Below are 13132 nucleotides of genomic sequence, written 5' to 3' on the forward strand. Positions count from 1 at the left end.
GACAATTCCTGTTGTATTTCATAAATTAAAATGTACGTCACAACTTCCCTTGTTGGAATACAATACTGCACGTGAATATTGCGTTTAAGAGACTTGGGTATTTTCTATATGCATAACAGGAAGAAATGGAATAACATATTGCATGAACTGTTCAAATCGTTTAGGTCGTTTAGGTCTCTGGTGGAGCGTTGTCTCAATTTTGAATATTTGATTGCTATGGTATTATATTGCTCTCGTTTTCAAAGGGTAATTCTAAAAGAGGTAGGACAAATTGCATTTGAATTTCTTCAATTTAAATTGCAAAATCAAATCCGAAAGTTGTTAAAACCAGCTGAACATTGAAGATTCGAAGTAATATACATTCAAGATATTATGACAATTTTATGTATTTCAAAAAATCACAATGTTATTCAGCGTTCTTCATTGTTGTTATAGACAGTTTTCGCGCATTTATATTTTTTTGTACAACTTTTATTCGAGAACATCCTTTACCATGATGAATTGATTTGTTTTCAGAAACACAAACATAGCTTTGCTTCTAATATTATTTTGCTTCTGTTAAGTATCAATCTCGATCTATTTCTAAAATCAATTCTATCAAAACCTTTGATTTTTCATCCGTTTATACCACCATTTCTTTGGAATACTATACGGCATATTTTAAACCAAAAAGAAAAATATTCTACATAGAGTAACAAGTGATCAGTATGGTTGAGTTCTTTATTGATAACATATTTGATGAGTTTAAAGTTAGATATTTTTCAAAAGATTTCGGGCAGCCCTATTGGAACGAACTGTGCGCCTCTCTTGTCTTAATCTTGTTTTTTCCATGAGTCTGAATTCCTTCAAACACTTCTCAAAAACCAGAAGATCAAAGAAGCTAGATAATTTAATTTCACATTGAGATATTATTGATGATGTTCTTTCCATTAACAATCAAAACTTTTCTTAGTGGATTTCTTAATGTTTCCTCTAGAACTAGAAATTGAAGAAACAAAAGACACAGTTTCCTCTGCCTCATTTATATATATATGTATATATAAGAGGGACGAAAGATACCAGAGGGACAGTCAAACTCATAAATCGAAAATAAACTGACAACGCCATGGCTTAAAACGAAAAAGATAAAATAAATATACCTCGAATTTGACAAAAGCGGTGATGTTAGTACCAGAATATATTACAAACGAAAGTCAGAGACGATTTTAATTTTAAAATTATGAATTTCCTCCACCTAACTAGCAATATGCCAACTTCACCTCCATATTGGATATGCCTTTCCCACGATATTCAAGAGATTGCAGCTGCTACTCAAGACTTTATAACACGTCACCGGTGTCTGAGGAGAAAGTTGATGAACCAAACCAGGGTTACGTAAAAGTACGTCGTGTCCTTTTCTAAAAAAGTTCAAATACCAAGACCTTGTTGATAAATATATCGTATCAACTTCATAAAAGAATACATGATGGTCTATAGATGGAATGTCATTTTTTGTATTCTTATTTATAATTTTTGCTTTCGTACTTTGTCTATATACCATTTTGTTTTTCTATGTTGACATATTTGTTTTTTTAGTGATTAAAATTTTAACACAATGTTGACTACTGTGCCCTAATTTTTGACATTTTTACATATTATGTCTAAAATTGAGAATGGAAATGGGGAATGTGTCAAAGAGACAACAACCCGACCATGCATGGAACAGAAAACAGCAGGTCACCAACAGGTCTTCAATGCAGCGAGAAACTCCCGCACCCTGAGGCGTGCTTCAGCTGGCCCCTAGCTCTGTTTGTTTTGTTTACACATTGTTGTCAAAGTAATGGAATTTGTGCGACTGTCTTACAATTGAGAGGTTAGTCTAGTTATAAAATCATAATTAATCCACCATTTTCTACACAAGGAAATGCCTGTTGTATCAAGTCAGGAATGTGACAGTTATTTTCAATTTGTTTTGGTGTGTTAGAGCTTTTGATTTTACCATTTGATAAGAGACTTTTCTTTTTGAATTTTACATGGAGTTTGGTATTTTTGTTATCCTACATTCTATAAAAAGTACAATTATTATACTATTTTGTATGTTTATTTAGATTTTCTTGAACATACAGCTTCTAAGACAAAAGATACTTATATCATTACTTTATCTTAATTAGCTTACTTGACTGCTGTACACCTTTTTTTTAAAAACATTTTTATCTATTATGTCTGTTTGTTTTGTTCACACATATTTGTTTATATTATAGGATTTGATGTGACTGTCATACAATTGAGAGGTTTAGCTAAATATAAAACCAGGTTTAATCCACCTTTTTCTACATAAATAAATGTCTATACCAAGTCAGGAATATTACAGTTGTTATCCATTCGTTTGATGTGTTTGTCTTTGAGATTTCGATTTTGCCATTTGATTAGGGACTTTACATTTTGAATTTTACATGGAGTTTGGTATTTTTGTAATTTTACTGTTTTGTATATCTAAATCAATTTATTTTTCACAGCAAATACAGATATTACCTATATTCCAAAGGTTAAAGAGTATAATTGAATGATAAGAATACATATGGTGTATTTGGTTGAATAAAAAAAATATACTTGTATAAAAATTCCAGACAGTGCGTCAAACATTAGTTGTCACTTTTTCTGTTACTTTCTTTTCTGTATCCTGGGTAGTTGATTGTTTTGAACTGTCTGCGCCAACCTCAACTGGTTCTGCGTTGCCGTCTCGTACTTCAATATGTTCACTGTCATTAGATTCGGGTGTTCCGCCTTCTACAGTTTCACTATTTGTATCTCTTACCTCATTTTATTTACTTAATGTCTCAGACATTTTTTGATCATGGGAAGCTAAAGGAATTTGTTGGTTTGAATCACTACAAGTCTCAGTTTTGTCATGACCCTCTGTTTGACATGATATGCTCGATGATTGTTGTTCTTTACCTGAATGTGTCATTTTGTAAAGCTTTTCTCCTGCCTTTTCTAGACGTTTTCTGTATTCAAGTTTTTTATGGTGATTATTGGGAACTCCCAAAAATCCATACATTGCTCCAAACCAGCATCCTGCCATAACTCCTGTGCTGTCGTTATCTCCAGAATGTAAAATACCTCTTTTACATATTTCAATCCAACTATCACCCGAGCCGAGCATAGCATCATATGCAATCATTGGAGCATCATGTCCACTAGCCCCACCACAACCAGAAAAACTTACAGATTTGTAAAATTTATCACGTTCTTTGATTCCATACTCTGAGGGGAATTTCGGTCGAGTTTTCCCAGATGTAATGTTTCGTGTTTCTAAATAATTTTTCCATGCATTTTCAAAATATCCCCATTCTTTTAAATTCTCATTAACCGCGTGACCCCTCTCCTGGATGTACTTACGAGCAAGAGGTAGGGTGTCCATTAAACCCAAACCCCACTGCCATACTGGTTTGTTCTGTATAGCGTATGATGTAAACAAAGCGGCAGCTAAACCTCCTAGAAATCCCGTTGGGTGGTGATGAGTCATACGTCCGGATTCTATGCTATCGGCGATCAAATCGGATAGTTGATCTGGCTTCGGATATCTAAGACCAATACACATTGCCCGCATCGCAGCGCCACATCCACCACCTCGCAGTTTTTTAGTGATTAAAATTTTAACACAATGTTGACTACTGTGCCCTAATTTTTGACATTTTTACATATTATGTCTAAAATTGAGAATGGAAATGGGGAATGTGTCAAAGAGACAACAACCCGACCATGCATGGAACAGAAAACAGCAGGTCACCAACAGGTCTTCAATGCAGCGAGAAACTCCCGCACCCTGAGGCGTGCTTCAGCTGGCCCCTAGCTCTGTTTGTTTTGTTTACACATTGTTGTCAAAGTAATGGAATTTGTGCGACTGTCTTACAATTGAGAGGTTAGTCTAGTTATAAAATCATAATTAATCCACCATTTTCTACACAAGGAAATGCCTGTTGTATCAAGTCAGGAATGTGACAGTTATTTTCAATTTGTTTTGGTGTGTTAGAGCTTTTGATTTTACCATTTGATAAGAGACTTTTCTTTTTGAATTTTACATGGAGTTTGGTATTTTTGTTATCCTACATTCTATAAAAAGTACAATTATTATACTATTTTGTATGTTTATTTAGATTTTCTTGAACATACAGCTTCTAAGACAAAAGATACTTATATCATTACTTTATCTTAATTAGCTTACTTGACTGCTTTACACCTTTTTTTTAAAAACATTTTTATCTATTATGTCTGTTTGTTTTGTTCACACATATTTGTTTATATTATAGGATTTGATGTGACTGTCATACAATTGAGAGGTTTAGCTAAATATAAAACCAGGTTTAATCCACCTTTTTCTACATAAATAAATGTCTATACCAAGTCAGGAATATTACAGTTGTTATCCATTCGTTTGATGTGTTTGTCTTTGAGATTTCGATTTTGCCATTTGATTAGGGACTTTACATTTTGAATTTTACATGGAGTTTGGTATTTTTGTAATTTTACTGTTTTGTATATCTAAATCAATTTATTTTTCACAGCAAATACAGATATTACCTATATTCCAAAGGTTAAAGAGTATAATTGAATGATAAGAATACATATGGTGTATTTGGTTGAATAAAAAAAATATACTTGTATAAAAATTCCAGACAGTGCGTCAAACATTAGTTGTCACTTTTTCTGTTACTTTCTTTTCTGTATCCTGGGTAGTTGATTGTTTTGAACTGTCTGCGCCAACCTCAACTGGTTCTGCGTTGCCGTCTCGTACTTCAATATGTTCACTGTCATTAGATTCGGGTGTTCCGCCTTCTACAGTTTCACTATTTGTATCTCTTACCTCATTTTATTTACTTAATGTCTCAGACATTTTTTGATCATGGGAAGCTAAAGGAATTTATTGGTTTGAATCACTACAAGTCTCAGTTTTGTCATGACCCTCTGTTTGACATGATATGCTCGATGATTGTTGTTCTTTACCTGAATGTGTCATTTTGTAAAGCTTTTCTCCTGCCTTTTCTAGACGTTTTCTGTATTCAAGTTTTTTATGGTGATTATTGGGAACTCCCAAAAATCCATACATTGCTCCAAACCAGCATCCTGCCATAACTCCTGTGCTGTCGTTATCTCCAGAATGTAAAATACCTCTTTTACATATTTCAATCCAACTATCACCCGAGCCGAGCATAGCATCATATGCAATCATTGGAGCATCATGTCCACTAGCCCCACCACAACCAGAAAAACTTACAGATTTGTAAAATTTATCACGTTCTTTGATTCCATACTCTGAGGGGAATTTCGGTCGAGTTTTCCCAGATGTAATGTTTCGTGTTTCTAAATAATTTTTCCATGCATTTTCAAAATATCCCCATTCTTTTAAATTCTCATTAACCGCGTGACCCCTCTCCTGGATGTACTTACGAGCAAGAGGTAGGGTGTCCATTAAACCCAAACCCCACTGCCATACTGGTTTGTTCTGTATAGCGTATGATGTAAACAAAGCGGCAGCTAAACCTCCTAGAAATCCCGTTGGGTGGTGATGAGTCATACGTCCGGATTCTATGCTATCGGCGATCAAATCGGATAGTTGATCTGGCTTCGGATATCTAAGACCAATACACATTGCCCGCATCGCAGCGCCACATCCACCACCTCGCGGATTGAATGGAATTTCATATCCCTTTTCTCTTGCAGGTTTCAGCATATGGCAAGAGTTCATCGTTGTTGGGCCAGGTGCTCTTCCACTCATGTCCATCATACCTTGTTTGTATTTTTCTGCAATATACTTATATAAAGTTTCTTTGTCTTTTGTGTCTTTAGTTTCCTGTAAATTACCAAAACAACTTTAACAAAGCAACATAACAGATCGTAAAGTTCTATATACAGCTGGACCAAGTCAATTAGCATCTGGAAATATTTAACCAACCAAATAAGGGAATATCTATGTTGTATTTTTATGTTTGGCGACACAAATAGTTAATTCTTCTTATTTGAATGTTTGTTTACATGTGTAACTTGTTCATATAAAACAACTTTGAATTTGATCTATTGACAAGTAGTTATTCATTCATTTCAACGTGGAATGGCATGGGACGGGCACATTAAAATTGTTTTGAGCCACTGTACATAAAGAGAGCACCTGTTCTACATAGGAAATTATGGTTCCTCTACAAAGGGGGTTTAAAGATAAGTTAGGTTAGATTAGATTGGTTAATATGAAATAAAACTTTGGGGTATGCCATACATACGACTTTGCCAATCAGAGAACTATCTAACAGAGACCATTAACGACTATTGTATAAACAGCTATAAAAAACAATTGACACCTGCATGTATAAATAGTAATACTAATAATACGACCCCTATATCACGTTAAGAAATTTAAGCCACGTATGTAAAAGCAATATTGCATTAATTTTGTTAAAGGCAACGATTTGTGTAAGTATTCAAAATACCAGTAAGAGTAAGTCAAAAGAGAGGCCATCAATAATTTATATGGCTCAAGAGCCTGTCGTCGTCGTGTCTTCTCAATGGCGGATTTTATTCATATGTATAGATCGATCTCACTAAGTTCCTACTAAGACAAGGAAAATATATGAATAAATAACAAAAAGTTCGAACTGTACAGTGAAAACTAATTGTCATACAAAAAGTGAAAGTGATCTGACAATAAACAGCAGAGAAAGATTCACATTGGAGGATCACACTGTGGTTTAGCAAATTGTGGAAATCTGGAAAACGTGAAACAAAATGTCTCAAAAGTACATACACATTTATAACCAATAAATTGCATATTGCTTGTTATTTCCCATGCAACTCTTAGACAGTCAGCTAAGTTTAATTGTGATAATTTACTTCAATCAAACAAAGTTTTATCCAATGCAAAATAGAGAGACTTTTTTCTTGATTAATCAAACCAAAAATAACAGCTGTCAGTTTTTAGTGTTTCATGATTTAAAGGATACAAATGTTTGTAAATTATTCACAAAACTGCAATAATACAATTCACGCTGGCAAAGTTAAACTTACAAAATGTTGGCTCCTAAATATTTTGGGGGTTAAAGAGAAAGAAACCTAGAAAATTTTATGTCAATAAGTATAGGTCAAGATTACTAAAGAATTTTGGAAAAGTAGTTTTCGGATTCAATATAGTTTCCCTTGCTTGATTTATTAGAATGAAACTTAATATGCAAATATATGGAAGCCATGATAAATGGGTGTGAAAGACGGGTTTTTTGTTTTTGTTTTCCTTGCAGTGGTTCAAATTTCAAATTGACTGTTATTAAAACTGATGTTTTGGGTTGAAAAAAAATGGTTTCCAGATGAAAGATATTTATATAGGTGAAAATCCCCTTCTGATATGAGTCAAATGGTTTAGCAATCTAATTAAAATATTGATCTCTGATTAGTATAACGTAATCAGAGATCAATATTTTATTTAGATTGATGGTTTAGGGTCATCGTACAATGAAAACGTTGCTAAAATAGTCCGGATTTTTTGCGGTTCAATAAATGAGGGTGGTAATGGGGTACCTTCATGAGTCAGACTCATGACGAATAACGGTTAATATGCTTGCCAAATGACGTTAACGGTATTTTTTGGTGCATGACGATAAAATGTACACTTTCTTTTTATAGTTACATTAATTTGTTCATTTTATTGTTATTTTTGGTGATGTACCCTTTTAGACTGGTTATATATATTATATTTTATAGTGTACTTTCACAGGGCTGGCACTTGTCTCAGAAAAACATTTCCTATATACCTTATATATACCTTGTAAGTTGTTAACTTATATAAAGGTATATAGGGAAAAAAATTCTGAGACAAGTGTCTGTGTGTACTTTCTCTAATTCTATGGAAATTTAATTATCCCTTTCCGAACCCATTGTATAAAAAAATATTAATCAACGTTTAAACTACAAAAAGCAATATTTAAAAAAAAATGAAAATAAAAAAATGACCACTACAATAATTATGTTGGTACGCAAAATTATTTTTTAATTGATGACTACTTATCATATATATACTTAATGTGACATTTTTAGTGTTCATATACATTAACTTTCATTTTAGTGGGTAATTACTCATCAATTGAGGTGCTCCTTAATTGGAGAAAGATTCTAAAAACATAACTTTACATAAAGAATGAAAACTGCAGTTGCTCTCCCCAATCTCAATAGGTATAAACTACAAAAAGCAACATTTTTTTTTTATTTCTTTTTAACCATTTCAATAATTATGTTGGTACATATTTTTTTTATATATATATAAGACTACTTATCATATTCTAAATGTCACATTTTGAATGTTCAGAAACATTTACTTAATGTGACATTTTTAGTGTTCATATACATTAACTTTCATTTTAGTGTAAAATTACTCATCAATTGAGGTGCTCTAGAATTGGAGGAAGATTCTAAACACAGAACTTTACAGAAACAATGAAAACTGCCGTTTCTCTCCCCAATCTCATGTATCTCCATTGACATCGTTTACCGCGAAAGTTGACCTACATATTATCTGATTATAGCATCAGATTAAAGCATTGCATGTTGGTGTGTGGATTATCTACACTACAGCAAACATCATTAGGTTTATATTTAACAAATACGGATTTTAAATTAGTATACAAATACTGTGAATGATTTTTATAATGAATAAAACCTGAATAAAGGATATCCCTGTGTAGTGTGGCATTCCAACAATGACGTCGCTAGGTTAGATATATTTAGAATATTTCGTAATACTGATTTTTTCGGACTGTAAAAGAAACGTATATAGTGTAAGGGAAAGCTCAATATACGATAATTTCATGAGAAACAGAAGGGAAATGTGTAAAAAAATGTATTTAAGGGAGCTACCATTTGATTTTTATGGGGGGGCTAGGATGAAAAATTTTGTCCTGCATTTTTTTTTAGCTGTAAACTCTGTCCTGCCTTTTTTTTTTTCACTCTGTTTGGTCCTGCTTTTTTTTTTTTAGTTTATCCTGACTTTTTTTTACCAAAATTGTCGTCCTGACTTTTTTTTTTGGCAATTGTCTCATCCTGCCTTTTTTTTTTACTCAAAACTCCTGTCCTGCCTATTTTTTTCAAATTTCATCCTAGCCCCCCCATAAAAATCAAATGGTAGCTCCCTAAAGTCAATCTGTTCTCCTTGTCATCAATTTCAGTATGACATTTTGAGGGGGTTTCCAAACTATCAAAACAAAATGATTGACGTGAGGGAATGATACTCTGGCCAACCCCATTAGGGAATTGACGGCTTGAAGCCGTCTTTCCCCAATAACAATACGCAACTCTAAATTAATAATTTAAAGTCTTAAGACAGATAAATAAAATGATAAATACCATATAAGCTTCGGCTGTTGCCAAATGTAAAACAGTGTCATCGCTGACCATCCAATTCGGTAACTTTATCCCCAACTTTTCAATTCCTCCCAATTCTTCGGCTTCCTGGTGAATTGCGATCCCCGAATGACAGGTTTCCCAACTTCCATTTTTATATCCCATCGCGTCACCTACACCACTCAACACCATCGCGGCAACATATCTTTCCAATATTGCTGGAGTTGCCATTTTAATGGCAGATACTAATTCTGCTTCTAAATATAGGCATTAGCAACGGCTGCCTTTACGAATGGGTATTTCTACTTTCTGTTTTATTTTGTTTACGTTAGATAATACTTTTCGGTTATTTCCCTTACTCTCTCACATTATAGCTTAAAAACCAAATGTTAACGATAGACAGAAAGGGGCATTTTAAATCTTATAATTTAATTATTTTTAAAATAGAACCGCTTTTTTCTGCGTTTTTCCATTGTTTTTGACTTTCTTCAATGTTTACAGATCATATGAAAAAATGTTGGCATTCAAGGAAATGTCCAGCAGCGGCATCAATTAAATTAGATTAACGTTAGACTTGATTTGACCGGCTTTGCCTTCCAAAACCACCGGGATTCGATCTCGAGACCCCCCCAATCTAATTAAAATTAAATCCTTTAATTCCTCCCGTTCTGATATGTCGGCATCAAGGGATCCTGATCCTTGATGCGCCACATATTAGAACGGGAGCAATTAAAGAATTTAATTTTAATTAGATTGCGAGCAACCTAAGGGAGCTACCATTTGATTTTTATGGGAGGGCTAGGGTGAAATTTGAAAAAATAGGCAGGATGAGACACTTGCAAAAAAAATATTTCAGGACTACAATTTAGGTAATAAAAAGTCAGGATAAACTTTTTAAAAAAAAGCAGGACCGAACAGAGTGAAAAATAAAAAGGCAGGACAGATATTACAGCTTAAAAAAAAATGCAGGACAAAATTTTTCATCCTAGCCCCCCCCCCCCCCCCCCCCCCATAAAAATCAAATGGTAGCTCCCTAACTCAGTAGGATACTGCTCTATCAACTGAGCAAAAGAGTGTTCCACTAAAGTAAGTAATGGAGGGTGGTTATATTATACTGTATGCCGGTACTACACTCAAGAAAATAATATTTTCGACACTTATACGTTTGTTTGAATTGACCCCTTCTGTAGCCATTTTTGTACGAACTTTTCAAACTTTAATAGTATCAAAACTACAGATATAATGAATAATAGAGATAGGCCATTTTGTACATATACCGAGGGGAAACTTGTTGCAACGCATTATTATTAACTCTTTCGTTGCATTTAAAAGAAAAAGAGGACTTTGTGGAAATCTAAACCAAATTTTTATAGAAAATGCACAGCCTTCAATACAGAGATTTTTGTTATAAAATTTGAAACATAGATTACTCATTTGCTTTTCTATGATGTGCTGGCCTTTATTTTTTACAAAAAGTTCTAAGCAACCTGCAAATTTCAAAACACCTCATGTTGAGTCACAAACGTCGAGCGCACCCTAAAAGGTGAACTTGATATGGTCCATATTTATATTTATTTTAACCAATAACTAAATTAATAAATTTGTTTTAAGGAAATCAATGCTAGCACTGCATGCAATAATCCTATATCTATCAGTCACCAAATTTCCAAATATGAGAGCACAAGGGCAAAGGCTGTGGATTTTCTATAAAATTTCCATATGTTTAGCATTGAATCAACACAAGGGTACATAATCCTTAACAGGGATTGACATAAAAACCAGTCAGTGAAAGCACAAATGAAAAAGAATACAATACGAAAGGATTTTGTGAAGATCATTGGTTGTTTACTTAACCTTCAGTGGCAAGTATTTCATTTATGTTCAGGAATATAATAAATTAACAACAAATATAATATGTAGGTCCATATACTCCTACAATAGAGGGTCAGTATGCATTGGAATGGTGGATAAAACATTCGGGATGCTATTGGGAAATGAGGGTATAACGCACAATTTGGCAAGGGGTGTACTGTCGGTCGGACTATACTCGACATAAAATCAAGCTTGCGACGGCCAAGTGCTACCTATCCTCGTCAGTTTTTATCTAGCGTCGTAACACAGTGTCAGTTAGTACATGATATATAAGGCATTGATATTAAATATTACTGATCAGCTGAATTATTTATTGAAGAGGGTCTTACCGTGGCAAATTAATGTAGAATGCAGTCACAGAAATAATTATATTACAAGGCCGCTGCGCATGAACCAGTGACAACTCTGATCAACTCTACGACAGATTTTATCAACCGGACAAACAACGTTGAAACCTGTGATTGCGTTGGATTAAAACCGCATTTTTTATACGTGTGCATGCAGGGGTATAAATCCTGCACAAACATCATTTTCCAAAAGACCAAAAAATACAAGAGTGCACACCCTGAAATGTCTCACATCTTTACTGATCATTGATTTACTAGTAATGTTGATACAGTCTAGTCCTTAACATAAAGCTTTACTACAAGTATCACATAAACTGAACATGATCCAAGAAAATGAGGCCACGGTCAGATGATCCAAACCGAAAATACGTGTACACCTTACAATCCTTCTATGCACATAGTTGACCTATTGCTTATAGTTTCTAAGAAACAAACTAAACCAGGAAAATTTAACCTTGACCTATGAATCATGAAAATGAGATCAAGGTCAGATGAACCATGCCAGACAGACGTGTACACCTTACAATTATTCTATGTGTTAAATATAGTTGACCTGTTGTTAATAGTATCTAAGAAACAAACTTTATCACAATTTAATATTGTTCAATGAACCATGCAAATGAGGTCAAGGTAAGATGATACCGTTAAGATAGACATAAACACCTTACAATCATTCCAAACACTAAATGTAATTGACCTATAGCTTGTAGAAATAGAAAGAAAAAAAACAGATGCTCCGCAGGGCGCAGCTTTATACGACCGCAGATGTTGAACCCTGAACGGTTGGTGCAAGTATGGACACAACATTCAAGCTGGATTCAGCTCTAAATTTGGATTGTGATTAAATAGTTGACACAGCATAGGTTTCTGACACAGAATGAATGTGGTCTAATGAACTTATTTTTTTTGTGCCTTTGAGCAGTTCACTATGCTGTTGACTATTAATCCTCTCAAAAAAATGTTTGAAGAAATATTCTTTTTATTTATGAAATCTGTAATGAGAAAAATTGACCCCACCCCCCAATTTTTTTTCACATCCCCCTTTCCCTTATTTCAAAACTGATCTCAATTCAATTTCTAATGGCCCCTAACAATAACTACTCATTTAAATACATCATAAAATATTAAAATGTAAAAAAAGTGCTTGTTATCACTGAATGGTAAAGATTGTTTTAATTTATCAGTTGGTAGTAAAAGTGAATATACATTGTATATTGTATAAAACAATGATTTAAGTTGATTCAACTACTATTCTGGACAAAGAAAGATAACTCCAATTGAAAATTTCTTGCTATTTCGCAATATTGTGCAAAAAGATATTTCTTGCTATTGCGCAAAAGTGTGCAATTGAAAATACTTGCCATTGCACAATACTGTGCAATTGAAAATACTTGCCATTGCACAATACTGTGCAATTGAAGATTTCTTGTTATTGCGCAATACTGTGCAATTGAAAATTTTTTGCTATTGCACAATACTGTGCAATTGAAGATTTCTTGCTATTGCTGAATACTGTGCAATTGAAAATTTCTTGCTATTGCACAATACTTAATATGATA

The 13132-nt window shown here is 33.6% G+C and overlaps 1 protein-coding gene and 1 pseudogene across 1 annotated transcript; both read right to left on the reverse strand.

Annotated features, from left to right (window-relative positions):
• Window positions 1-2462: 2462 nt before the first annotated feature.
• On the reverse strand, window positions 2463-4873 carry LOC143073796 (ADP-ribosylhydrolase ARH1 pseudogene; annotated as a pseudogene).
• On the reverse strand, window positions 4512-9685 carry LOC143073541 (ADP-ribosylhydrolase ARH1-like). Its single transcript, XM_076249179.1, has 2 exons — window positions 9358-9685; window positions 4512-5830 (listed from the first exon to the last, which is right to left on the reverse strand). The coding sequence occupies exons 1-2, from the start codon at window positions 9583-9585 to the stop codon at window positions 4901-4903; spliced, it is 1158 nt and encodes a 385-aa protein (XP_076105294.1). The 5' UTR covers window positions 9586-9685; the 3' UTR covers window positions 4512-4900.
• Window positions 9686-13132: the final 3447 nt, after the last annotated feature.

This window comes from Mytilus galloprovincialis, chromosome 4 (genome assembly GCF_965363235.1).
Source record: "Mytilus galloprovincialis chromosome 4, xbMytGall1.hap1.1, whole genome shotgun sequence".
Taxonomy (NCBI): Eukaryota; Metazoa; Mollusca; class Bivalvia; order Mytilida; family Mytilidae; genus Mytilus; species Mytilus galloprovincialis.

Bases quoted from the DNA above. Each gene is read 5' to 3' on its own strand.
- LOC143073541 (XM_076249179.1), bottom strand. From the start codon at position 9,585: ATGGCAACTCCAGCAATATTGGAAAGATATGTTGCCGCGATGGTGTTG. The intron at 5,831-9,357 runs GTATTTATCATT...GGTAATTTACAG, and splicing joins CAACAGCCGAAGCTTATATG to GAAACTAAAGACACAAAAGA.